The 27,584-nt window shown below is 36.9% G+C and overlaps 1 protein-coding gene across 4 annotated transcripts in view; it reads left to right on the top strand.

Moving 5' to 3' along the window:
• NDUFS1 (NADH:ubiquinone oxidoreductase core subunit S1) overlaps positions 1–20,260 on the top strand; it is a 32,016-nt gene extending 11,756 nt beyond the window's left edge. For all 4 annotated transcript variants that reach the window (XM_079130592.1, XM_079130593.1, XM_079130591.1 and 1 more), the window contains 11 exons: positions 1,287–1,421; positions 2,078–2,192; positions 3,700–3,845; positions 4,181–4,309; positions 5,904–6,033; positions 8,910–9,070; positions 12,217–12,371; positions 15,401–15,576; positions 18,112–18,246; positions 18,344–18,416; positions 19,641–20,260. In XM_079130592.1, coding sequence (XP_078986718.1) covers positions 1,287–1,421; positions 2,078–2,192; positions 3,700–3,845; positions 4,181–4,309; positions 5,904–6,033; positions 8,910–9,070; positions 12,217–12,371; positions 15,401–15,576; positions 18,112–18,246; positions 18,344–18,416; positions 19,641–19,732 — 1,447 coding nt within the window. In that variant the 3' untranslated portion in view covers positions 19,733–20,260. The remainder of the gene's footprint in view (positions 1–1,286; positions 1,422–2,077; positions 2,193–3,699; positions 3,846–4,180; positions 4,310–5,903; positions 6,034–8,909; positions 9,071–12,216; positions 12,372–15,400; positions 15,577–18,111; positions 18,247–18,343; positions 18,417–19,640) is intronic.
• The last annotated feature ends 7,324 nt before the right edge of the window (positions 20,261–27,584 follow it).

Raw genomic sequence — 27,584 nt, 5'->3', positions numbered from 1 at the left:
GTTTGCTTTGAATTTATTTTAATATTTAATATTTGAATTTATTTTAATATTTATTTTTAAGTGAAATTTCTTAGAAATTGCCTATGTCTACATAGCTTAGTAGTCAGATGATTGTGCTCAAACAATGAGCCCTTTCATCCTCTGTTAGCGGGTGGATAGAGGAGCATATTCCAAGTTCAGGCTGTTTTCAAGTCTGACCATCTGTGATAGTCAGCTTTCTGTTCCTGTAACAAACATCTGAGATTATCAACTTAAAAAGAGTAAAAAAGTTTGTAGGTTTCAGTCCATAGTTGGTTAGCCACATTGCTTCTGGGCCTATGATAAAACAACACATCTTGTCAGGATGTGTTCCCATTAGACACCACCTCTGAAAAGTTACACTACTGCCCAACAGCATCAAGAGTTAGGAACCAAACTTTTAACACATGGGCCTTTTGGGGCAGAGGGACATTCCAGATCCAAACCACAGCACACCAACTTTTACTTTCTCTTGAACCCTCTGAGTCTCAGTGTTGTTCAGCAGTGTTTAAACAGTATGGCCCTCTCTGGTGTCAGTGCTTGCCCCAAATATGACTACAACCTCAGCCTAGTACACCCTTGATGCTCCTGAGCTGTAGTGACCTCCAAGATACCATATTTACAGGCAAGTTTGCTCATTGCTCCAAATTGTGTAAGTTGCCTTCATCTACAGCACAAAATCTCATATCTTCACCTTATCTCACCCTGGAAGAACTTCCAGATGGTGAAGGAGGGGGCTAGGAGTTGCACCAAATTAGACCACCACACATTTTTGCTGTTCTTACTCAAAGCAAAGCAGTTTTTCATGCATTAAAGCATCTCACACTGTTGTATGCTTTTGGTAGATGCCTTTGGTTGTATGCCTTTGCTGAAATGGTGTTTTTTGTCAATTTTGTCTAGCTTTTGTTTTGCTTTTTAGAAGGTTAAATATGTTGAGCTCTTTAATTGGCCATAGCCAGAAATTCTGCCCTTCTTGTTATTTATTCTGATGCTCACATTGCCTCAGATTTAGCTAGTTGAAGCCCTTTCAAATTGGCTTCTGTGTCAGATAATAGGTTCAAAAGGCTTCATTATCACATTAGGAATATATGTGATGTGTTCAAATATGGGGATAGTTTATTATTGCAATTCCTCTGAGCTTACTTTCTTTAGAAACTTAGATGGAATCGTACAAAAAAATGTTTTTTGTAAAGCCAGATAACAAAAATTGTTCTTATTCTCAGAATGACATAGTAAATATATTCCCAGAATATATTTTATTTTCTCAGAAAGACAGAATCTATTGATGTAATGGATGCAGTTGGAAGTAATATTGTGGTTAGCACAAGAACTGGAGAGGTGATGAGAATTTTGCCACGAATGCATGAGGACATCAATGAAGAATGGATCTCTGATAAAACCAGGTATGTGCAATTTTGTTTTCCCTAACTTCTACAATTGATTTAAAAGAAATTTTCTGATAATTTAATTTCTTATGAAAATATTTGTATTTGCAAATCAGATTATGAATTTATACACTATTGAAATCTGAGCTTTTATATAGAGAATGGGACAAAACTGACATTAATAGTCCTAGGTCTATTGCTGACTTTTGTGGGAACCTGGAGAAAAATCTTTTTCCCTCCCACATGGAGAAAGCGAAGTGAACTAAAATAGTTTTTCAAGATATTGTTCATTAGAGAAAAGAAAAGCTAAATATAGAAGTTTGCACAATGTAATTTTAATAAACTATCTAGAGGTCCTGTAGTTTTATAAATAATGATTTGGCTTTTCAGCTATTGTATTTTGTCATATTGTAAGTTTAAGATTGTTCAGCTACTTGAAAATACAAGAAATCAAATCTTTTTAAATAATATTTTAGGTTTAAGTGGTGTTCATAAAATTATCTACTAATTCCTCTCTAAAAATAGAATAGTTATTTGTTTCCAAGTATTTATTATTATTTTTGATACTTTAACCTATCTTGTATTTAAATAACATTTCTTGTAGATTTTAAACTTGAAAATGATGTTTGCTTGTTCAGCAGGATTCTACAAACAGTGTGATTTCTATTGTCTAGATTTGCCTATGATGGGCTAAAACGTCAAAGACTTACTGAGCCGATGGTCAGAAATGAAAAGGGACTTTTAAGCTATACCTCCTGGGAAGATGCACTCTCTCGTGTAGCTGGAATGGTAAAATATTGAAATAGAGAATAAATAGTATGTGATTTTTAAGAAACATTTTTGCCAGAAGGGAGATGTGTGTCTTCCCTTCCATTCTTGTTACCAAGATTATAATTAATCTCCTTTCATTTAATGGTTTCCGAAAGCCATGTGCCAGATGTTATGCTAGATGTGAGATACCAGTGACACATGATCTCTACCTTCCACAATGTTATAGTAGAAAAATATGCATAATTAGGAAATTATCATATGCTACTGTAGGTAGTTGTACCAGGACTGATATGAGAGAGAGCACATGGGGAGGGAGGCCTAACAGAAATAGCATATCAAGATGCCTTCCTAAAAAATGAAATGATGTCATGTGCAGGAAAGTGAATGGAATCTGAGAACATTATGTTAAGTGAAAATTAACCAAACTCGGAAGGTCAGAGGTCATATGTTTTCTCTCATATGTAGAAGCTAGAGAAAAAGGGAAAGAAAGGTGTTAGAGGGATCTCATAAAAATTGAAGGGAGATCAGTAGAGTAGAGGAAAGGGACTAGAGGGAGGGAATAGGGAAGAGAAAGGGGAAATAGTGGGGAATGATATTGACTAAATTATATCGTTATGTGCATGTATGAATTTGTGACAACAAATCCTATTATGTACAACTATAATGTACCATTAAAAAAATAAGGGGAAAAAATACCTTCCTAGAGAAGGTGATTCTTTTGAGTAAAGTCAAAGAATGAATATGAATCGAAGAATAGATACAGTGCAAAAATGGAAGGGCTGGGGCATAACTCAGTGGTATTGAGCATGCTTGTTGTGTACAAAGTCCTAAATTTAATTCCCAACCCCAAAGTTAAAAAAAAAAAAAATGTAGAGGGAATGGTTTTCTGGTCAGAGAAAGCAACATAGACAGAAGCCTAGAAGGAATGGCAGATAATTAAGAACATGTTGCATTTAAAGTTACTTTAACTCCACAGTCTTCATTCTCCAGACCTCATTTTAAAGCCCCTTTGTTCCTAAACATAAAACAAACAACTTCCATTTAAGGTGGTGTTTTTAGGCTTGACCCCTCATATACCTCTGCTGCTCCTCATGTTTAAATAAATTAATAATTAGTGCAGAACTTTTTAGTCAGAAGTTTGTTACTTTTTTTGTATTTGAGTGGGGTTTTTTTTTTGTTTTTTTTGTTTTTTTTTTTTGGGGGGGGGGTGGGGGGAGTGCTGGGGATCGAACCCAGGGCCTTGTGCTTACAGGGCAAGCACTCTACCGACTGAGCTATCTCCCCAGCCCCTTGTATTTGAAAATGATTGTTGGGCTGGGGTTGTAGCTCAGTGGTAGAGCACTTGCCTAGCACGTGTGAGGCACTGGGTTCAATTCTCAACACCACATATAAATAAATGAATAAAATAAGGGTCTACCAACAAGGGGAAAAAAAAAAAGAAAATGATTGTTGTTTTATTCTCTAAATAATTGTGGTCTTTGCTGACTGTACGTTTCCTGGTGATATCCTTTCTATCCATTTCTAGTTGCAGAGTTTTCAAGGCAAGGATGTGGCAGCAGTTGCAGGTGGCTTGGTGGATGCTGAAGCCCTAGTAGCTCTGAAAGATTTGCTTAATAGAGTGGACTCTGAAACCTTATGCACTGAAGAGGTCTTTCCCACTGCTGGAGCTGGGTGAGAAATATGAAGCTAATGTCCAAGCTCTCATTTTCCATTTTACTAAAATTTATGTATAACAAACCATTTTTATAGTATCCATGACCTACTAATGGATTCTCCACAATCTCCACAAATTTATTTTCACATATAGACCAAAGTCAGATCAAGAGCTATGGGAAATAGCAGATTCCAGTTATTAATAAATATTAGAAACTTTAATTTAGAAATAAATCTGGAAATTTTTATTTGTCTGACAGTGCCATAAGATTGATGATATGAGAATATTCCATGGTCTTTTCAGCATGTATTTGCTTTAAAGTAAACTTGAATTTTATCTTTCATATTTCTAGCACAGATTTGCGTTCCAATTATCTTCTTAATACTACAATTGCTGGTGTGGAAGAGGCAGATGTGGTCCTTCTGGTTGGTACAAATCCACGTTTTGAAGCACCACTATTTAATGCTAGAATTCGAAAGAGGTGAGTAATAATATTTATTCATGGTTTTAAAAATATGATATTTTTCTGGTTTTTATATGAAACATGGTATTTTAGTTGATTCCTAATAAATGTTAGTTGTAATGAGACTCCAAAAAATAATTGCAGAGTAATTTCTAACAGATTCATCTTCCCTGTGATCACCAGCACCACTGATCTTTTTATTTGTTTTGTTAGGTATTTTGAAATAATTTTAAGACACTTAAAATGGTCTTTGTATGTCTGATGTTTTTAAAAATTTCTAACCCAGATTAAGTGAAGTTAATAATTTGCCATATTTGTTTTATGGTGCTCTTTCTCTTTATGTATATATGAATATAATTTCTAAATCATCCATAGATAAGTTGTAAACATGATGTGCTGAGTACCTCGTTGTAAATTCCTTAAATATAAGGGACAGTCTTTTTCTTTTTTTTCTTTTCTTAAGTTGTTGATAGACCTTTATTTTATTCATTTATTTTATATGTGGTGCTGAGAATCGAACCCATTGCCTCACATATGCTAGGCAAGTGCTCTACCACTGAGCCACAACTCCAGTCCCAAGGACTTTCTCTTAATGAAGAAATTTAGCATTATATGAAATTGTTACTTAATCCACTGTTTATATTCAAATTTCACAAAATTTTTCATAATCACTTTTATAACTATTTTATTTTTCCCGTGAAGCATCTACTCAGTAGCAGTGAAACATTGTAGTTAGTGTCATTACCCTTCAGACCCTTTTGTTTTTTACTTCTTTTGAAGAACATAGGCCATGGAATGGAGATGTTACTCAGTGGTATAGTATGCATAAAGCCATAGGTTCAATTCCCCAATACCACAAGAAAAAAGAACACAAGCCAGTTATTTTGTAGAATATTTCCTCATCCCTGTCTTTTCAACTTTATATCTTAGAGATGTATAAATAGGAAACCATATTGTCTAAACTGGGAAACTGTTGAGAGTAAAAGAGGGAGTACTAATTATTTCAGGATAACAGGTAAAAATTATCTTAACAGTATATGGTCACTGCATTCATAGTTCTCTTTGAAGCAAGAAGCTGCATAATTTACTACCATATGGAATAAATTCAGATGACATAGTTTATTTTCATAAACTATATTTAAATGTCTTTAATGAGCAATTAAGAAATAATTGAGGGGCTGGAGTTGTGGCTCAGTGGTAGCGTACTTGCCTGACATTTGTGAAGTCCTGGGTTTGATACTCAGCATCACATATAAATAAATAAAATAGAAGATCCATTGACAACTAAAAAAAAAAAGAAATAGTTGACCCTGCCATGTAAATACTGTAGAACAAAAACTACAGATCAATTATTTTAAAATTAGTTTTTGTTCATAGCCAACATAGTTAGCATTCCTACATACCATATTAATGCATTGAATTGCCTTGGCATGTATTTTTGTAGAGTTCCATTTTGAAAAGTATATCATAAATTTTATCTGTTAAGGTTAAATGTTCTGTGAGTTTGTGCTTTTTACATTTCTAATTGTAAATAGAGGTAGGACTCATTAATAATGAGACCAAAGGCTTTGCTTAACTTATCTCTCTAAAAACAGTATTGTTTTTATTTCAGCTGGCTTCATAATGACTTGAAAGTAGCCCTTATAGGTAGTCCAGTGGACCTCACTTACCGATATGACCACCTGGGAGACTCCCCTAAAATTCTGCAAGACATTGCTTCTGGTAGCCACTCATTCAGCCAGGTGCTCTCATTTATGTTCGTTTTTGTTATTGTTTTTGTAATAAAAACATGATTATTGTTAAAATGTTGCAGTACAGAGAAGAACATGGAAGAAAGTAAAGCATGGCACTAGGGATGTAACTCAGTGGTAGAGCGCTTGCCTAGCATGTGTGAGGCCCTGGGTTTAATCCTCAGCACTGCCAGAAAGAAAGAAAAACATTACCCAGAGTCCTCCTCCCCACCCACAAAAAGATATTGATGAAACATCATAATCATTGCTCTGAGAGAGCTAGATGGATGAATAGATTAGCAAACAAAAATCAGAGCAGAGTGTACTTGCTATGTTTATTTACCAGGGTTTAATGTCTTTGAAATTATCTGGAGAAAATTGAAGGAAAACCCTATCAAACTTTCAGCTTCAAATCATTCTTTACTACAAGAATGGGTGTGCACAGGGTCTCCCTAGTTTTCTTACAGCCTCACTAAGTTGCTGAGGCTGGCTTCCAACCTGTGATCCTCCTGTTTTGGCCTCCTGAGCCACTGGGATTACAGGCATGCACCACCATGCCCAGCTATCATTGCTTTATAGGACATGGTAGGCCTTCAGTCTGAAGATCATAGTTCTTTTTATTTTAAGCTTTTTGTGAGTTTATGTGTGATGGCGGTTTGAAAAGTAAGAAGTTTCTGTTTCTCACATAACCAGGGATCTGAAGGTAAGCACTTGGAAGGTTATGCAAGGATATCATCAAGAAGGAGCCTTCCTGCTTTGCTCTAAGCATTGTATTTGCTCACTTGAGTGTTTGTGTTTGAGCCTCACCTCATGCATGGTTCAAAGATGGTTGCTTGAGTTACACTTTTTGCTTACAAAAAGGTGAAATGCAGAAGAACAAAGCAACCACATCCAAACATTTGTTTTGAATAGGAAAAAATATGATTAAAAGATCAAGAATATTTAAAAGTATTCAATTAAAAGTTTTCCTCTCTAGTTCTCACTTCCATGTGGTACGTGATTAGTGTTTTTAGGATAACTTTTTTTTCTTGTAGCTATTTCGGTATAGTTTCCATTAATCAGTTCTGTTCTTTTCATTAGAAACTTTTTTTTTTTTTTTTTTTTTTTGGATACTGATGAGTGAACCCAGGGGCACTTTACCACTGAGCTATTATCCCCCAGCCCTTTGAATTGTTATTATTTTATCCTGAAACAGGGTCTCCCAAAATTTCTGAGTCTGACCTTGAATTTGGCAATCCTCCTGCCTCAAACCCCTGAGTCACTGGGATTACAGGCGTGTACCACCATGCACAGCTGAGCTCGTGTGTTTTTTTTTTTTTAAACTGAGGAATAGTTGGTGTTCATTTTTCTGAGACTGGGGTTATGGCTCAGTGGTAGCACGCTCGCCTTGCATGCATAGGCCCTGGGTTCAGTCCTCAGCACCACATAAAAATAAGGGTATTGTGCCCACCTACAAATTAAAAATTTAAAAAGCAAAACAAAACAAAAAACAACTATTGCTTTCAGCAAAACCAGGTAGTGCTCACCTGTAATCCCAGCCTCTCAGAAAGCTAAGGCCAGCCTGGACAATTTAGTGAGACCCTATCTCAAAATAAAATTAAAAGGGCCAGGTTTGATCCCAGTACCAAAATGAAACAAAACAAATACAAATTAAAAACAACTACTTTGGGGCTGGGGGTTATAACTCAGTGATAGAGTGCTTGCCTAGCACAGGTGAAGCACTGAGTTTGATCCTCAGCACATTAAAGAAATAAAACAAAGGTATTGTGTCCATCACAACTAAAAACATATTTTTTTAATATTTCTCTGAATTCTTAATGTTTCTTTGGAAAATTCATTTTATGTAAGTGCTCCTCTTTATGGTATTTAGGTATAAGCCTCATACTGATTCTTTGCTTTCAGCCAGCTATTTAAGAATGATACAGAAAGCCAAGATAGCACATACCTATAATCCCAGATACACAGGAGGCTGAGGCAGGAGGTTGGAAGGTTTAAGGCCACTCTGGGCAATTTAGCAAGACCCTGGGTCAAGGTAAAAAAAAATAAAATAAAAGGCCTGGGAATGTAGCTCAGTGGTAAAGCAATCCTAGGTTCAGTTCCTAGTATCTCAAAAAAAAAAAAAAAAAAAAAGGGGATGAGAGTGAACTACATATTCTTTACATTTTATTTGTCCTGTCTTTTGGGATATTCTATATTCTTAATTTTTGGCATTCAGAGTTACTGTGGTATAAAGCAAAACCCTTGAAATTTTAGGTATTATGCATTGTGATCTAGTGATCATTGCTTTCCCTACCTCCTCCTCCTCTGTCTGGACACAGTAGATATGGTACTTAGTATGGTTTCTTCTGTTCTTTAGTACTATCTGAACCTATATAGAGATATTTCTCAGTTTTTCCTGGGACCTGTCCATCTTCATTCTGACCAAACGAAATTTAGCTTGGATTTTCATTTCTGGTGCTTACTTGTATAAAATCTGTTTTATCTGATATTCATTCAGCTGTTTCACAGCATTGGCTTTTGATTAAACTAAATATGTTTTTGTTTGGTTTGGTTTGGTTTGGTTTGGTACTGGGGATTGAACCCAGGGATATTTAACCATTGAGCAACATCTACAGCCCTTTTTATATTTTATTTAGAGAAAGGGTCTCACCGAGTTTCTCACTGAGTTGCTGAGTCTGATTTTGAACTTGCAATCCTCCTGCCTCTGGAGCTGCTAGGATTGCAGATGTGCGCCAACTAAGTATGGTTGTTACTTATGTCTGTATGTTGACTAGCAAATCAGAGACATTCTTCATGTTAGAATTAAAGTTTGGACAACATATTTGCAGTGCATATGTGGTTAGTAAGTTTAAAATCTAAGTTTTTTTTTTTTTTTTTTTTTTTAATAGGTCTTAAAGGATGCTAAAAAACCAATGGTGGTTTTAGGCAGTTCTGCACTCCAAAGAAACGATGGGGCAGCAATTCTTGCAACTGTCTCTACCATTGCACAAAAGATTCGGGTGACTAGTGGTGTTACTGGAGATTGGAAAGTTATGAATATTCTCCATAGGTTTGTTGAGTAATTATTTTACATACTATAAAATCCAAGTAATTTTATGAAAATGTGTTCCTGATATACTGTCACATTCAGATATATAAACAACATTGACAACCTTATCCCCATTACAGAAGTAAAATATCAACCATTATTATCTGAGTAAGGAGAATCCAAGATAATAACTAATATATGGCTAGGCATGGTGCCATACCAGTAATCCCAGCTATTGGGAGGCTGAAGCAGAAGATTGATAAGTTCAAGGCTATTCTCTGTAACTTAGTGAGACCCTGTCTCAAATTTTTAAAAGGTAACAAAAAGGGGCTGGGGGTGGAGTTCAGTGCTTTTTGAGCATGTTCCAGGCCCTGGGTTCAATACCCAGTACTGCAAAAAGGAAAAAAAGAAAAAAGAAAAGAACATGTGGGAAAACAAGAGAATATTTTAAAATTTATTTCATATTTGCTACACCTTGGTTCAAAAACTACAACAAATCCTCCGACTTTGATAAAAACGCATAACATGAGAATTGCCGAAAAGTTTTTTTCCGACAGTGTCCATAATGCAGGTTTATTTTAGAAGAGTTGGAAAGAGAAGAAATTGTGCAAAAATGGAAGTGATCCTTATTCCACAATATGTAGAAAATTACCTTTGTTATTTCAGTGCCTTTTCTTTTGGTCTTTTTTTGTTTTTTCTGTGTAAGTTTTATAGTTGGAATCATACTATGAGTACAATTGTGTCCTGATTTTAATTGTTTTTTATTACCAAATAAGAATTTCCTCCTATGATTAGAAATTCTTTATAAGTGTGTGTGTGTGTGTGTGTGTAGGGTTTTTTTTGTTTTGTTTTGTTTTTTGTGGTGCTGGGGTGTTGAACCCAGGGCCTTGTGCATGCAAGGCAAGCACTCTACCAACTAAGCTATGTCCCCAGTCCATAAATAAAAATTTTAATAGTTACTTAATATCATGTATCACTATAAAATTTTTAGCTGTTTCCTTTTTAACAGATACTATTAAAAATACTGAATTTTAACTACTTTTAAGTAATGCAGTAAGGGCCTAAGGGCATATGTATGTTTAGTGATGATCATTTACCTAGTATTTGTGAGACCCCTGGGTTCAATCCCCAGCACCAGTGATAAAATAAAGTTAAATACATAATAATTCAGAGGTAACACAGATATTCTGAACTTTAAATGATTTCATTAGGGTAGTTTTTTGTTTGTTTGTTTGTTTTTAATCATGGTACTGGGGATTGAACCATGGGATGCTCTACCATTAGGCTACACCCCTAGCCCATTTATTTATTTATTCATTCATTCTTTTTTTTTTTTTTAAGTACTTTTTTTTAAAGATGTCGATGGACCTTTATTCTATTCATCTATTTATTTATTTTATTTATTTATTTATTTATTTTTTTGGCGGCACTGGGGATCGAACTCAGGGCCTTGTGCTTGCCAGGCAAGCACTCTACCAGCTGAGCTATCTCCCCAGCCCCTATTCATCTATTTATATGTGGTGCTGAGACTCAAACCCTGTGCCTCACACATGCCAGACAAGCGCTCTACCACTGAGTCACAACCCCAGCCCCTATTTATTCATTCTTTTATTTATTATTTTTACAGTATTGGGGATTGATCCTAAGGGTGCTTTATCACTCACTGAGCTACATCTCCAACCTTTTTTATTTTTAGTTTTGAGATAGGGTTTCCCTAAATTTCCCAGGCTAGCCACAAACTTACTATGCTCCTGCAGGCTTCAGCCTCCTGAGTAGCTGGCTTACAGGTGTTGTGCCACTGCTCCTGGCAACCCCTGTTTCTTTTTATTTCGAGACAGACTTTTGCAAAGTTGCTAAGGAACACCTTTCAACTTGTGAACCCCTGCCTCAGCCTTCCAAGTACCTGGGATTACAGGTGTACAATAATTTACCTGGCTCTTCAGGTAGATTTCTAAAAACCAAATTAATTAGGGCAAACAAGATAAACCCAGGCTGTTGACACATGCTTCTAACTTATTTTTAAAAGATTATACCAATTTATAGGTTCTTCGAATATCTTTTTTCTAGAAAATTTTCAGTAACAACTAGACCAAAACAACCTTACTGTTCAAAATAGTTATTCTAGCAAGGCCCAGTGGCACAAGCCTGTAATTCCAGTGACTTGGGAGGCTGAGGCAGGAGGATCACAGGTTTGAGGACAGCTTCAGCAATTTTGTAAGACCCTGTCTCAAAATAAAAAGGGCTGGGATTATAGCTCAGTGGTAAAGTGCCCTTGGATTCAATCCCCAGTACCAAAAATAAAGTTATTCTAGTTATTATTAAGTTATTCTATGCATCTTCTTTAAAAAAAATCCTTTTCTGCTTTTAAGAGTATATAGAAGCCAGACACAGGTGCACACATAATCCCAGCAGCTCAGGAGGCTGAGGAAGGATTGTGAGTTCAAAGCCAGACTCAGCAATTTAGTGAGTCCCTAAGCAACTTAGCAACATCCTGTCTAAAGATAAAAAGAATTGGGGGTGTGGTTAAGTGCCCCTGGATTCAATCCCTGATACCATAAAAAAAAGGGTATTGTATGTACTATATATTCATAGAAAAAGTAATTCCACAAGGAGATATGCTTGCATACTAGTGACTTTGTTTTAATATGTCTCCTGTTTAGTTTTCAAAATCATCTCATATTTCTATAATGAATACATTTGGCCTAATGTGTTTTTTGTCTTACTGTACGGAATAGGAGTCAAACTTAAGGCAATTGTGGTTGGCATAAAAATTTCCAAAATTAGTCCATTAAATATTCATGCCAGGTGCAATGGCACACACCTGCAATCCCAATGACTCTGGAGTCTGAGTCAGGAGGATTGCAAGTTTGAGGCCAGCCTCAACAACTTAGCGAGGCCCTAAGCAACTTAGCAAGACCCTGTCTCAAAATAAAAAGACTGGGGATGTGGTTCAGGGAAAAAGTGTCCCTGGATTCAATCCCCAGCTCACACACAAAAATATTTCATGAAGAGGCAGTGTCCTAAGCATCTTATATTTAAGTAAGTGGATAGGAAAGGATTTTTGACAGCATTAAATGTAATATAAGCTAAGTGTCATTCTAAAATGACATAATTTTTTATACTGAAAACTCTTTTAAGTTTGCTAAAATTCTATAATTGTCTTCAAGGGTTGCAAGCCAAGTAGCTGCTTTGGACCTAGGGTATAAACCTGGGGTAGAAGCAATTCGAAAGAACCCTCCCAAAGTGTTGTTTCTCCTGGGAGCTGATGGAGGTTGTATCACACGACAGGATTTGCCAAAGGATTGTTTCATTATTTATCAGGGTAAGTAATACCTGTGATCCTAGAAACAGAATTATACATTATGTATATTAAAAACTATTTAGGAATGTAGTTAATAGAACATTTTCCATTTTCCATTTCTGCATCAGCCCCCAATTTTTTAAAAACAAATCATATATTACTAATTACACAGTTGATATTTCTGCCAAGAATTACTACTTAATGGTACTTAACTAAGAATTAGAGCAACCTAAATGTCCAGTGACAGGGATGGCAAAATTATGACATTCTCATCCAGTGATATGTTAAAATAAACATTAAAAATCAACTTTTCATCACAGCCAGCCTCAACAATGGGGAGGTGCTAAGCAACTCAGTGAGACCCTGTCTCTAAATAAAAGACAAAATAGGGCTGGGGATGTGGCTCAGTGGTCAAGTACCCCTGAGTTCAATCCCCGGTACCAAAAAAAAAGTCAGCTTTTCAAAGAGTAGTTCATTTCAAAAGGAAAGCACTTTTTTTTCGGGGGGGGGGGGGCGGGGGGGCAGTAATCTTTTTTGTTGTTGTAGTTGGCTAAACATGACATGACAGTAGACTGCATTTTGACACATTGTACACAAATGGAGTATAAGTTCTCATTCCTCTGGCTGTACATGGTGCAAGTCACACCAGTAGTGTAAATATACATGTATATAGGGTAATAATGTCTATCTCATTCAGGGAAAGAACTTTTATAGAAACTGTATAAGATGTTAAACAATCACTTGAGTTCTGTGTTAATGGACTGGTTTTTTTTGTCCCTTCCCCCACCCCCCAACTGCAGTACTGGAGACTGAACCCAGGGCTTTATGCATGCTAGGTACTGAGCGATATCTCCAACCCAAGTTTTTATTTTATTTTATCACAAATAGTGCAAATTTATAGTAGGCTTTTTAGTGCAAAAAAAAAAAAATTACAATATTTCATACTTTTATTTGATATAGTTGAACCAAAATGCACAAACTAAAATCTTATTTCTAGTCTTTTCCAGAGGTAGGCATTGATGATGATTTTATATGCATACACACATACTGCATCCTTTTCCTGTGTGTATGTAAACATGTACACAGCCAGTGTGGTGGCGCACAGCTGTGATCCCAGAGACTCAGAAGGCTGAGGCAGGAGAATGACAAGTTCAAAACTAGCCTTAGCAACTTGGTGAGACCCTGTCTCGATTTAAAAAAGGGCCAGAAAGGTTACATGCCCTTAGATTCAATCATTGGTACCAAAAAAAAATAAAATTGTGTGTACCAATAAGGTCAAACTTTAGATAATTTAAAACTTTCTTTTACTTGACTGAGTCTTTCTGAAGCCCTTGTTTCTTTTGTGTGGGTGTTAATGTGAATTGAACCCAGTGGTGCTCTGCCACTGAGTTACCTACCCAGGGGTGTTTAACCACTGAGCCACATCCCCATCCCTTTTTAATATATTTTTTAGAGATAAGGTCTTACTAAGTTGCTTAGGGCCTCGCTAAATTGCTGAGGCTGGCTTTGAACTCACAATCTTTCCTGCCTCAGCCTTCTGAGTCGCTGGGATTACAGGTGTGCACCACCACACCCAACTTCCTCAGCCCCTTTAATTTGTTATTTTGTACAGGATCTGGCCAAGTTGCTGAGGCTGCTCTCAGATATTCACCTCCTGGGCTGATAGATAAATACTACCATGCCAGTTTCCTGTTTCTTTTTTAAATATATTTTTATTTCTGTCAGTTTTATGGAACTGTTAATAGTTGATAGCCTTTTGGAACACTTTTCTTCATTTTCTATTTATGCCTTTTTCAGCATTATTACTGTTATATTCCTGTTCTATACTTTGCATTCTTCTACAATTTCATTCCAGTTTACTGAACTTCACTAACTGGTACATCTGAGCATTTCCACTTTGTAAGCATGAATATACCAATTGTCTGTTATATATGTGCATAATATGCATATTTTTGTATTTACATAAAATAGTCTAGGAAGATACATGCCAAATGCTTTAACAGTAATTTTCTTTGGGAAAGGAGTTGAATTGAAGGTAAATTGGACTTTAATTTTTTTGTGTGCCACTGGTGATTGAAACCAAGGCACACCACCACTGAGGCATATTTGCAGCCTTCCATCCCCATCCCCCCTTTTTTTTTGGTGGTGCTGGGGATTGAACCCAGGGCCTTGTGCGTGCTAGGCAAGCACTCTATCAACTGAGCTATATCCCCAGCCCTCAAGCCCTTTTTATTTTGAGACATGATTGTACTCTCTTGCCCAGGCTAGCCTCGAGCTTATGATTCTTCTACCTTAACCCTCCTGAGTAGCTAGGTTACAGGCATGTGCCACCACACTCAATTTTGGACTTTAATTTTTATTTCTGAAGTACTATATTGTTTTCATATTAGAAACACGTGTAATTTTAGTCTGGTGCAATGGCACATGCCTGTAATCCCAGCTACTAGGGAGGCTGAGGCAGAAGGATCACAAATTCAAAATCTGCCAATTTAGTGAGACCCTGTATCAAAATAAAAAGGCTGGGGGTGTAGCTCAATGGTAGAACACTCCTGGGTTCGATCCCCAGTACCACAAGAGAAAAATAAAAAACAAAAAACACTTGCAATCATAAAAATGGAAATTAATGACTGTATGTATAATTCAACGCAGATGTCTTGCCTAGTACATGTGAGACCCTGGATTCAATCTCCAGCACTGCAAAAAAGTAAAATTAGAACCTAGAAATGGGGGGCTGAGGTTGTAGCTCAGTGGTAGAGCGCTTGCCTCACATGTATGAGGTACTAGGTTCAATTCTCAGCACTGCATATAAATAAATGAATTAAACAAAGGTCCATCAATAATCAAAAAAATATATTAAAAAAAAAACTAGGACTGGGGATATAGCTCAGTAGAGTACTTGCCTTGCATGCACAAGGCCCTGGGTTCAATCCCCAGCACCACACACACACAAACTAAAAATGGGAATTAAAAAGGATTTATATTGTCTTCACATATAGAAGTGAATCTGGTTTTTACTAAATTGCAGTTTGCTATGTTCCTTCTTATCACAGGACATCATGGTGATGTTGGAGCTCCCATAGCTGATGTTATTCTCCCAGGAGCTGCTTACACAGAAAAGTCTGCTACTTATGTAAATACTGAGGGCAGAGCTCAGCAAACGAAAGTAGCTGTGACACCTCCTGGCTTGGCACGAGAAGACTGGAAAATTATAAGAGCACTTTCTGAGGTACAATTTTTGAGATATTTCTTGGTCTACTTAAGAATATTATACATGTTGGTTTGTTAGAATGATTTTCTTTTTGTTTTATTTGTGGTTTTTGTGTTGTTTTGTTATTTTCTTGGTACTAGGGATTGAGCCCATGGGCACTTTACCACTGAGTTACCTCCCCAGCCCATGTTTTTTGTTTTGTTTTGTTTTAATAACTTTATTTATTTATTTATTCATTCATTCATTCATTTATGTGGTGCTGAGAATTAAACCCAGTGCCTCACATGTGCTAGGCATGAGCTCTACCACTGACCTACACCCCCAGCCCCCAGTTTTTTATTTGAGACAGTGTCTCATTAAGTTTCTTAGGGCCTTGCTAATTTGGTGAGGCTGGCCTCAAAATTGTGATCCTTCTGCCTCAACCTCCCAAGTTGTAGAATGATTTCCAAAGTCAGTGATAATATCAGTCTCAAATTCAAAGAGGATTTCAATACTCTGCAGGAAAAATATGGTCAGAAAATGGGGATTTGAATTCGGTATTTTTATTATTTCGTATTTCACCTAAAAATACTTCTTTATCTCCTTTTACTATTAAAAAAAAATCATTATTTTAAAATAACATATTGTAAGAACCCAGAAAACCACACCAGATATGGGAATTCACACAAGGGAGTTTATTAAGCACACAGACAGAGGGTCTCCCTGCAGGGTAAGAGAGAAAATAAGAGGAAAAGAGAAAGGGTGCGCACACAGGAGTGAAATGGAGGAGACAGCATGAAAGCGAGGAGGAGAGAGAGAGGCATGAAAATGAGAAGAGAGAGAGAAAATGTCAGGGAGCTATCCTGAAGCAGTCAAATTCCGTGGGTTAACAGGACCAATAACGGAGAAGGATACTTGCAAGCTGACTGATGAACCAATAGCTAGCTAGGATGTTCACAGACTGACAAGTAGTTGGGAGGCGGGGAAATGACTGCAGCGGAAAGGGCAGGGGGAGCAAAAAGAAGTTGGGAGGCGGGTGAGCAGCTTTATATTATACATACTGTTGTCTGTAAATTTTGTATATGATTAATAACAAACATGCAGCTTGAGCATAGCATTTCTCTAATCATTTATGATGATTCTATTTTCTTGTGCATGTGCATGGGAATACACTGAAGATTGAACTCAGAACATTGCACATATTAAGTATTCATCCTACCACTGAGCTACCTGCCCAACCCTTTTGTTTTACCTTACTAGAGCTTGAACCCAGGGTCTTGTACATGAACACTACCACTGAACTATATTTCCTGCCCATTTTATTTTATTTTGAGAGAGGATCTAGCTAAATTGCCCAGGTTGGCCTTGAATTTGAAATCCTCCTGCCTCCTCAGCTTCCCAAATATCTGGGTTTACAGGTATGTACCACCACATCTGTCCCAACCCTGAAATTTTTAATTAGTAAAGCTTTATGTCTTTTTTTTTAATCTTTAAATTTTTTACAGAGTGCATTTTGATTCATTGTACACAAATGGGGTACATCATTTCGTTTCTATGATTGTACACAATGTAGATTCATACCATTTGAGTAATCATACATGTACAATAGGGTAATGATGTCTGTCTCATTCCACCATTTTTATACCCCCCTCCCTCTCATTTCCTTGTACATAATCTAAAGTTCCCCCATTCTTCTCTCCCTCCCCACCCCCACGACCCCCATTATATATCATTCTCCACTTATCACGGAAAACTTTCAGCCTTTGGTTTTTTGGGATTGGCTTATTTCACTTAGCATGATATTCTCCAGTTCCATCCATTTATTTGCAAATGCCATAATATTATTCTTTATGGCTGAATAATACTCCATTGTGTATATATACCACAGTTTCTTTATCCATTATTCTGTTGAAGGGCATCTAGGTTGGTTCCATAATCTAGCTGTTGTGAACTGAGCTACTATAAACATTGATGTGGCTGATTACTGTAGTTTCTGATTTTAAGCCCTTTGGGTATAAACCAAGAAGTGGGATAACTAGGTCAAAAGGTAGGTCCATTCCAAGTTTTCTGAGGATTCTCCACACTGCTTTTCAGAGTGGCTGCACCAATTTGCAACTCCACCAGCAATGTAAAAGTGTGCCTTTTTCCCCACATCCACGCCAACATCTATTATTGTTTGTGTTCTTGATAATAGCCATTCTAATTGGAGTAAGATGAAATCTTAGAGTTGTTTTAATTTGCATTTCTCTAATTACTAGAGATTTTGAACACTTTTTCATATATTTATTAATCGCCTGTATGATGTCTTCTGTAAAGTGTCTGTCCAGTTCCTTGGCCCATTTATTGATTGGTTTCTTAGTATTTTTGGTGTAAAGTTTTGTAAGTTCTTTATAAACTTTGGAGATAAGTGCTCTATCTGAAGTGTGTGTGGAAAAGATTTTCTCCCACTCTGTAGGTTCTCTCTTCACATTCTTAATTGTGTCCTTTCCTGAGAAAAAGCTTTTTAGTTTGAGTCCATCCCATTTATTGATTCTTGCAACTTTATGTCTTTTATGGGGATCTGATCTGTTGCAGATTGCAGGTATTACTCTTCCATATGATACTCTGGATCAAGTGAGGAACAGATTGGAAGAAGTCTCTCCTAATCTTGTTCGATATGATGATGTGGAAGGAGCCAATTACTTTCAGCAAGCAAATGAGCTCTCCAAGGTAAAAGTTTACCCACATACCGTTTTCATAGGGGAGTAACTACAGGTATGATTGTGCTAGTTTTCAATACTATTGTTGATTTCTTCTTTTTTTACAGCTGGTGAACCAGCAACTTCTTGCTGACCCACTTGTTCCACCTCAGTTAACTATAAAAGACTTTTACATGACAGGCAAGTAACTATCAATATTATTTTGCCAAATATGAAAGGCGAGAAGGAATAACAGAATCTCATTTAACATTATAATTATTTGTTATTGGTATTATATGCAAATACTGAAACTAATACAATTATGTTTTCTTACTGTATTATAATATTTGTTGTTTCTGAAATGTAAGCAAAAGTTTGAAAATTCCAAAAGTTAATAGATAGTAGATTTTAAGTGTAAAGTTTTGCCATTATAAGAAAAATCACTGTGTAGCAATTTAGGGAGAATATTTCAAAGTGATAAACAGCTTTAAAGATTTTTCCGAGGCTAGTTGTGGCTCAGAGATAGAGCACTTGCCTACCATGTGAGGCACTGGATTCGATTCTCAGCATCACATATAAATAAATGAATAAAATAAAGATAGATATATATAATATATATATTTTAAAATGTTTCAACTTTAAAAAAATATTTTTCTGAGAATTTTAGATGAAGAATCAAAACATTTAAATGTGAAATATGTTTAACAGTGCTTCTTAAAAAAAAAAAAAAAAAAAGAGCCTGGAGTGGTGGTTTAGGCCTGTAAGACTCAGGAGGCTTGGAGGCTGATGCAGGAGGATGGCAAGTTCTGGACCAACCTGGGCTACTTAGCCAGACCCTGTCTCAAACTAAAAAATGAAAAGAGCTAGTAGTAAAGTGTCACTGGGTTTAATCCTTAGTACTGCTTTAAAAAAAAAGAAAAATCAATGCTTCTGATGTAAATTGTTAGGAATGTATTTAAGGAATGCTCACCAACTGAAATTTGTTTTCTGTAGATCTGACAACAGTTGATATAACATCTAAGTTTTTAGGTAGTTAATACAAGTAATACAAGACTTTTTTTTTTTTTTTCTTTTTTTTTTTTTTAGGCAGGACACACTAGGTTTCCCAGACTATCCTTAAACTCACATTCTTCCCACATCAGCCTGCTGAAAAGCTAGGATCACAGGCACAAGCCACTACATTCAGTTTGAGTTTAAATAGGCAAGACTTATCTATAAATTTTTAGTGGCTGCACATTGATGTGTCTTCTAGCTTTTACATGGTTATTTAATTATTTGTGGGGTAGTTATTTAAAACATTTATCCTGCTTATCTTCAGAATTTGTTGGTTACATATAATTACATAGAGCCTTATAGTCTTATTTTTTTTTGTTCCTGTGCTGAAAAAGTTGTATTAACAAAATGCTCATTTTCCTAATCTTTCAGATTCAATTAGCAGAGCCTCACAGACAATGGCTAAGTGTGTCAAAGCTGTCACAGAGGGTGCCCAAGCAGTGGAGGAACCATCCATATGCTAAAACATCTACTAGGAACCCAAATTTTCAACAAGTAGTGAATGGACAGTAACATTAGAGTGATGCCTCAGAGGTGTATCACCTTCAAAAAGAAATCAAATGATGTAATATTTAGTTATACCATGCTTATTTGAAAATGATACTGTAGTTATAAAAGACTGTAGCAGTTTCAGCTGTATGTATTGTGTGTAAACATGATATGCATTTTTTTCTTTCATGTAAAAGCATTGATAATCTTTGTGAAAAATACAAAGAAAATCCTTAAAATTTGAATTTTTTGGTTTTGTTCTTTTTAGATGTACATGACAGTAGAATGTATTTTGACATATTATACATGCATGGAGTATAGCATACTAATTAGGATTCCATGTTTGTGGTTATCATGATGTGGAGTCCACTGATCGCTTATTCATATACAAACATAGGAAAGTTATGTCCAATTTATTCTACTGTCTTTCCTATTCCCATTCCCCCTCCCTTCCCTTCATTCCCCTTTGTCTAATCCAATAAATTTCTATTCTTCCCTCCCCACACCCCTTGGTTTATTTTCATAGATCATTTATGTTTGTAAAGTGGGTGAAACGGAGACCTTCTGTTAAATTCCATGATTTTTGTTGTTGTGTATAGTACTGAGGACTCTTCTACTGAGCTGCATCCCCAGTCCTAAGTCCCATGTTTTTCTACTGCTAAAGAAAAAATTTAAGCATTCTTTAAAGCTGGATAAATAGCAGGCTGGGGAAGGGGATCAGATCTATGTCTTGCACAACTATAATAGTCATAATAATAACAGCTAATAATTATTCAGCTTTTTCTGTGTGATAAACACTCATTTTATGTGTGTATTTTTTTCCTTGCTACAACCCTATGAGATAGTATTTTTCTGTTTTTTACAGATGAAAAAGTTGAAACCCAGGGATAATAAGTAGCTTGCCTAAAGCCTCACAGCAGGGGCTGGGGAGATAGCTCTGTCGGTAGAGTGCTTGCCTTGTAAGTACAAGGCCCTGGGATCGATCCCCAGCACCACAAAAGAAAAAAAAAAAAAAAAAAAGCCTCACAGCAGAAAATGTGACAGACTCCAGTTCTTTTTTACTCCAGAATCCATTACTGTTAACTGCTGTGTATAATTCCCTCCCATTAATATAGATTCTATATGTTACTTTGTGTGTGGTGGGGGTGAGTAACAGGCATTGAACCCATGGCCTCATACATACTATACACTGGGGATTGAACCCAGGGGTGCTTAACCACTGAGCCACATCCCCAGCCCTTTTTATATTTTAGAGACAGGGTCTTGCTAAGTTGCTTAGTGCCTCATTAAGTTGCTGAGGCTGGCTTTGAACTTGCAATCCTCCTGCCTCAGCCTCCCTATATGCCACTGCACCCAGCAGGGTTAGGGATATAGCTCAGTGTGGTAGAGCCTGTGCCTAGTATATTTGAGGCCCTAGGTTCAATCCCTAGCATGCACACACAAAAGAACTATACAAAATTGGTCAACAGCTTTTTCAGAATTTCTCATCCTCTTTCATAATAGATCATGGCATTGTGTACTTTGTGTGATGTACTTTGCTTAGGCATTGGGGTGTAGCTGCTTAATGTGAAGGAGGCCATAGTTTCAAACCTCAGTACCAAAAACAAGAAAAAAAAAAACTAGCTGGGTGCAGTGGTACATGCCTGTAATCTCAGCCACTCAGGGAGCTGAGGCAGGAGGATGACAAGGTCAAAGCCAACCTCAGCAACTTAGCAAGACCCTATCTCTAAATAAAATTTAAATAGGGCTGGGGATGTGGCTCAGTGGTTAAGCACCCCTGGGTTCAACCCCACTACCAAAAAAAATTGTGCTTTGCTTAAAATTCCCAGTTGCATGAAATTGTACAAATTCTGCCAAAAGTATTTGAATTTAATACAGATTTCCTTCACCTCTTTGTTGTCACCCCCTTAGTACTGTGCTGACCTCTGGGAGCATACTCCTTTTTGTATTTTACACTGTATTCTTCAGTGAATGTGTGTAGACTTTATGGGGTTGTTGGTAAGAGAATACTGAAATGAAAAATGCTTGATGTATAGTGAGGTAAATTTGGGACTACCATCTAGGCATGTGTTAAACAACTTGTATTTCTCTAAAGAATACTTTCCTGGGTTAAGTATCACTCAATAAAATGCATTACTTTTTACATAAAGTAAAAATGAAAATCTTCCATGGGTACATATTAATCTTATAATGCTAAATATTAAGGTTATTGTGAGCATAAACATTGTAAGGGGATAAAGGCTAAAAGAGCCTGTATGGGGGGAAAATATATATATGATGGCCAATAACCTGGCTGATAGAATCATGACATTTTAAACGAGGCACTTACCAATTAGAACATCTATGAAGGCTTAAGGCTAATTCCCCTTGGGTGAAGAAGCCAATAAGAACAGACCCTGAGGCTAATATACAGGGTGAATCCAGAGGTGCTGTACCACTGAAGTATAACCCCAACCCTTTTTATTTTTCATTTTTAAGTACAGTCTTGTTAAGCTGCCCAGGTTGGACTTGAATTTGCAATCCTCCTGCCTCACCCTCCCTCCCAAGTCTCTAGAATTACAAGCATGTGCCACCACACCAGGCTGAAGGTATCATACCTTCTTGACAACAACTAGTACATAATCACTTATTGGTTGTTGTTGACTAGCTGTAACAACATTTCTTGTGAGGTCAGATCTTGTTCAACTTTGGTAAAGTTACTTCCAAAAAAATTTTTTTGGTAGGGATTGAACCCAGAGGCATTTTACCATTTTACCACATACATATCCCCATCCCTTTTATATTTTGAGATGGTCTCACTAAATTGCTGAGGGCCTCTAAGTTGCTTAAGCTGACCTCAAACCTGCAATCCTCTTGCCTTAGCCCCTCAAGTTGCTGGGACTGCAGGTATGCACCTAGCACCACTGCACCTCGCTGGTTCAAAAAACTTGAGGATTGTTTATCAGTAAGGTGAGGATAAAATTTGCAATAATTGTACTATTTCCAATCTCACAGGGTTATTATAGGGTTAAATTAGATAAAAATCATAACCTATTTCCTGAGAGATAGCAAATGCTCAATGGATAATCATTATAGGAAAATGCATATTCAAAATGTTGGTGACAATTTAAGAAGGTTGCAGTGACCATCCCTGGGAATTCTTGATTCTAAAATTACAAGTCCTCATTCTAAGTGAATCAAATGAAAAATTTGATTCCATAGATTGTGAGGTAAAACCATGCTTTATATAACCTCCAGCTCATACTTTCTTAAATACATTCCTTTCTTAGGTTCAGAGGAATTTAATGAATTGTCTAAGGTCAACCTAATCAATAAAATGCTACTACTACATGCAATCAGGATTGTGCACGTAAATTTATTATTTAAAACTGTGTATTTTGATGGGATTTAAAACCAGTTACCCTAGGATTTACAGTATCTGTTGGATTCTAGCCTTTAGATTTGCTTCTTAGAGCAAAAACAACATCAGAAGAGGAAATACCAGTGATAGAAGGGGTACTGAAGGAGGGTTAGATATGTATAACTGGGGTCTAGTGGATTTTTTTGCCAACATAAATCACTGACTAATATAAACTACTTATTTTTACCAAAATCACTTCATCATTAGTTAAGCTACCAAAGAGAGAATTGTCAATTTCGTGGTAAAATGGGTTTTTTAAAAATGTTAACATTTCTGGGCTGGGAATGTAGCTCAGTGGGTAGAGTACTTGCCTTGCAAACACAAGACCCTGGGTTCAATCCCAACCCCCCAAAAAAAAAAAAAAAAAAAAAAAAATGGTTAACATTTCTGGGTATGGTGCCACACACCTGTTACTCCAACCTCTCTGGAAACCGAGGCAGGAAGATTACAAGCTCAAGGCCAACCTCAGCAACTTAGGTCTTAAGCAACTTAGTGAGACCCCCATCTCAAATTTTTATAAATTAAATAAAAAGGACTGGGAGTGTGGCTTAGTAGTAAAGCGCCTCTGGGTTCAACTCCCAGTACCAAGAGAAGAATATTGTGTATATACCCATATATGGTCATCTTTCATAAAAGGTGAAGAGGACAGGCTGGGGCTGGGGCTCAATGGCAAAGCACTTTCCTGGCAAGTGTGAGGTACTAGGTTCTATCCTTAGTACCACATAAAAATAAATAAAGGCATTTCGTCTGTCTAACTACAAAAAAAAATTAAAATAGGCATGGTGGTGCATACCTGTAGTTCAGCCTTAGCTATTTGAGAAGCTGGAAAATGTCTTGAGCCTAAGGACTTGAGACCAGCCTGGGAACCATAACAAGACACCTATTTCCAAAATAAAAAAAAAATTATTTTCCTAACTTTAAGTAATTAATAGTTTAAAATCTGTCAATAAAGAGCAGCTTCATTTGCATATTTAAGCCAGAGGGACAAGGATGTGAAATGAAAAAATTTATGGTTAGACCTCAGGTCATAGATTTTAAAAGACCAAGGATTTCAGAACCAAATACCTCTTAAGGTGTTTTTGTGTTTTTCACCATGGAAACTGTGTATAAAGTCTAAACATGACTTACCTGTGACTGTTATTTAAAAATTCTCTGAGGGCTGGGGATATAGCTCAATGGTAGAGCAAGCACGAGGCCTGGGTTTGATTCTCCCAGCATTGCGTAAGAAAAAAATAAGCCTTTGATACCCTAATGTTTTTAAAAACTAACACTGAAAAACATATTAGTGATACCTAATGATTATATTTAATATAAATTGGTAACTAAAGAAATCTTGAGATGAATAACTTCTGTTAATTTCCTTAGAATCATAATTTTGCTGGGCATGGTAGCATGCTCCTGTAATCCCAGCTATACTAGGGAGGTAGAAGCAGGAGTATGCTAAATTCCAGGCCAAACTGGGCAAGTCAGTGAGATTCTTAGAATGAAAAAAAAAAAAAAAAAGAGGGGGCTGAGGATGTAGCTTGGTGGTAGAGGGCCCCTAGGTTCAATTCACAGTACTGAAAAAAAGTCATAAAATGAAATAGTGAGTGAATGTTTAAAATAATGGGCTAGAGCCCAACATGCTGGTATGGAAAAGAGCTCTAGGACATATTAAAGACATAAAGTAAGTTGTATGATAATATGTGTCAGTGAGTATATATATCCTTACATATATGTGGAAAGTATATCTGTAGATAAATTAAAAAAAATTAACTGGCTGGGTCTGGGAGTATATGTAGCTCCATGGTATATCATACAATTTGTGCAGGGGCCCTGAGTTCAATCCCCAGCACCTAATAACCCTAAATAACCCAATACTTGTAGTGACTTCTGAGCAGTTCAACTAGTAAGAAGAATAACAGTGTAAGGAAAAGGATTTTGCACTTCTGTCATTTGAGGATTTGAAAGTTTTTGAATTGATATATTGCTTTTATAAATTTTATTTCATTTAGGTACTAGGGATTGAACTGAGGGGGCACTTAACCAACTGAGCCACATCCCCAGCCCTTTTTTTTTTTTTTTTTTTCTTTTCTTTTCCTTTCTTTTTTTATTTTTTTTTATTTTTTATTTTGATTTTGAGACATTCTAGGGCCTCACTAAGTTGCTTAGGCTGGCTTTGAACTTGAAATCCTCCTGCCTCAGCTTCCTGAGCCACTGGAATTTTATAAAATTTTAAAACAACATTTTGCTTAAATGAAGAATATGTAGTAAAACAAAATATTTTAGTTGATAAAACGTAAAAACGGAAGGTAGGTGTGGTGATGCATCCATGCCTGTAATCCCAGCTACTTATGAGACTAAGGTGGGAAGCTCACTTGAGCCCAGGAATTCAAGACCAGCCTCAGCAACAGTGAGACTCAGTTTACAAAATTGTTGCAGATTATCTATGCTATGTGTGGTAGGAAGTGTCTAAGATGGCCCCAATGATCCCTGGCTTCTGGGATTCAGGCCTTTGTATGATCCCTTCCCCTTTAGTGTTCAGTGGATTTAATCACGTCTAAGGAGGAAGGTGTATCACGGTTAAGATTAGGTTTTAAGAACTGTAGCTTCATTGTTGGGCTCTCTGGTCTCCTAACTCAGCCCAGCATCTACTATGTTGTGAGGACATGTAGGCAGCTCCTTTCTTGGTTTCTAGAAACACTCTTACTTTTGGGAAAGCCCCATGTGGTAAAGAAGAGGGCTACCAGCAACTGCGTTGAATAAGCTGAATCCTTTGGCCCCCAACAGAGTCAAGATGATGGCAGTCCCAACAGAACTTAGCTACAACTCATAAATTATTTTGAGCCAAAAGTCCTTAGCCTTCTGCCTCTGGATTTTGGGCACACAGCAACTGTGTGATAAATGTTGGTTGACTTTTTTAAAAAATATTTTTTAGTAGTTGATGGACCTTTATTTTATTTATTTATATGTGGTGCCAAGAATTGGTGCCAGTGCCTCACACATGCCAGCCAAGTGCTCTACAACAGAACCGCAACCCCAGCCCCTGTTGGTTGACTTTTGTTGTACTAGCGATTGAACCCAGGCCTCACATATACCACTGAGCTATACCTTGAGCCTTTTTCTTAAAATTTTATTTTGTTTATTTTTTATTTAGTTCGTATGGGTACTGGGATTCAACGCAGTGGTACTTTACTATTGAGCTTTTTATTTTTTATTTTGAGACAGAGTCTAAGTTCCTCAGCAACTAAATTGCTGACACTGCCCTTGGCAATCCTCCTGCCTCAACCTCCCAAGTGGTTGGGATTACATGTACATGCACTATGCCCAGCCAGGTATGTTGTTCTTAGCCACTAAGTTTTGGGTTTTTTATGTAGCAATAAGTAACTAAAATATTTTGATTATAATTCTGCAAAAGCATATGTTGGGCATGGTGGCACATGACTATGGAGGCTGAGGCAGGAGGATCACAGGTTCAAGGCCAAACTCAGCAACTTGGTGAGACCTTGTTTCAAAAATTAAAAAGCACTGGGGTGTAGCTCAGTGGTAAAGCGCCTCTGGGTTTAATCCCCAGTACTGGAAAAACAAAAGCACATGCTGGGGTAACGTGTATCCAATAATCAAGATGTACTCTATATAAATAACTGGCCATCTCAGTCCAATGAGGGGTAATTCTGATGGGTTATTTTGATTGCTGAGCTATCTGTGGGGTAAACTGAGGATGTTGTTGAATCTTAGGGAATTCATTAATAATATTCTGCTTACTAAACTCTGTTCACCAGAGAATCTGATCCATGACAGCCATGCTTGCTTACTATTTGTGGAACCTGAGTAGCTGTTGTAGTTATTGTGTCAGCCAGTAGGAAATGGTGAGGGAAAGGAAGTCTAGAATAAGCACTTAACGTTTTATTGCCATGACTTGGAAATTGCATCATTTCCACTTACATACCATAGGTGGGACATATGGCCACATTCACTTGCAAGAGAGGAAGCTGGGCAACGCAGCCTGTAGCTGGTCAGCCACCTACCCAGCAAAAACAAAAGGTTCTAAGAGAAGATTTACTAGTTATTTTTTGCTCTGCAGTAAATCACCTCAAAACTTTAGACCAATAGCCATTTATTTTATTTTACTTGTGAGATTCCATGAGTCCACTATATTCTTTGTAGAGGCACAGCAGAGATAGGGGCAACTGTTTTTGTTTTACTTTAACCAAACTGGGAATTGAACCTTGGGCCTTATGCACAACAGGCAAGTGTTCTACCACGAGGCTACATCCTCAGCATCCCTCTTTTTAAAAATTTTATTTTAAGGCAGGGTCTCACTAAATTGTCCAGTCTGGAGTAGAACTTGAGATCCTTCTACCTCAGCCTCCCAAGTACCTGGGATTATAGTGTGTACAACACATCTGGTACTGGAGCAATTCTGTTTTGATCAGGCTAGGGCTCTA

Source organism: Sciurus vulgaris (assembly GCF_902686455.1).
Source record: "Sciurus vulgaris genome assembly, chromosome: 3".
Lineage (NCBI taxonomy): Eukaryota > Metazoa > Chordata > Mammalia > Rodentia > Sciuridae > Sciurus > Sciurus vulgaris.
The sequence above is the reverse complement of the archived record's forward strand: the minus strand, read 5'-3'. Positions and strand labels throughout refer to the sequence as shown.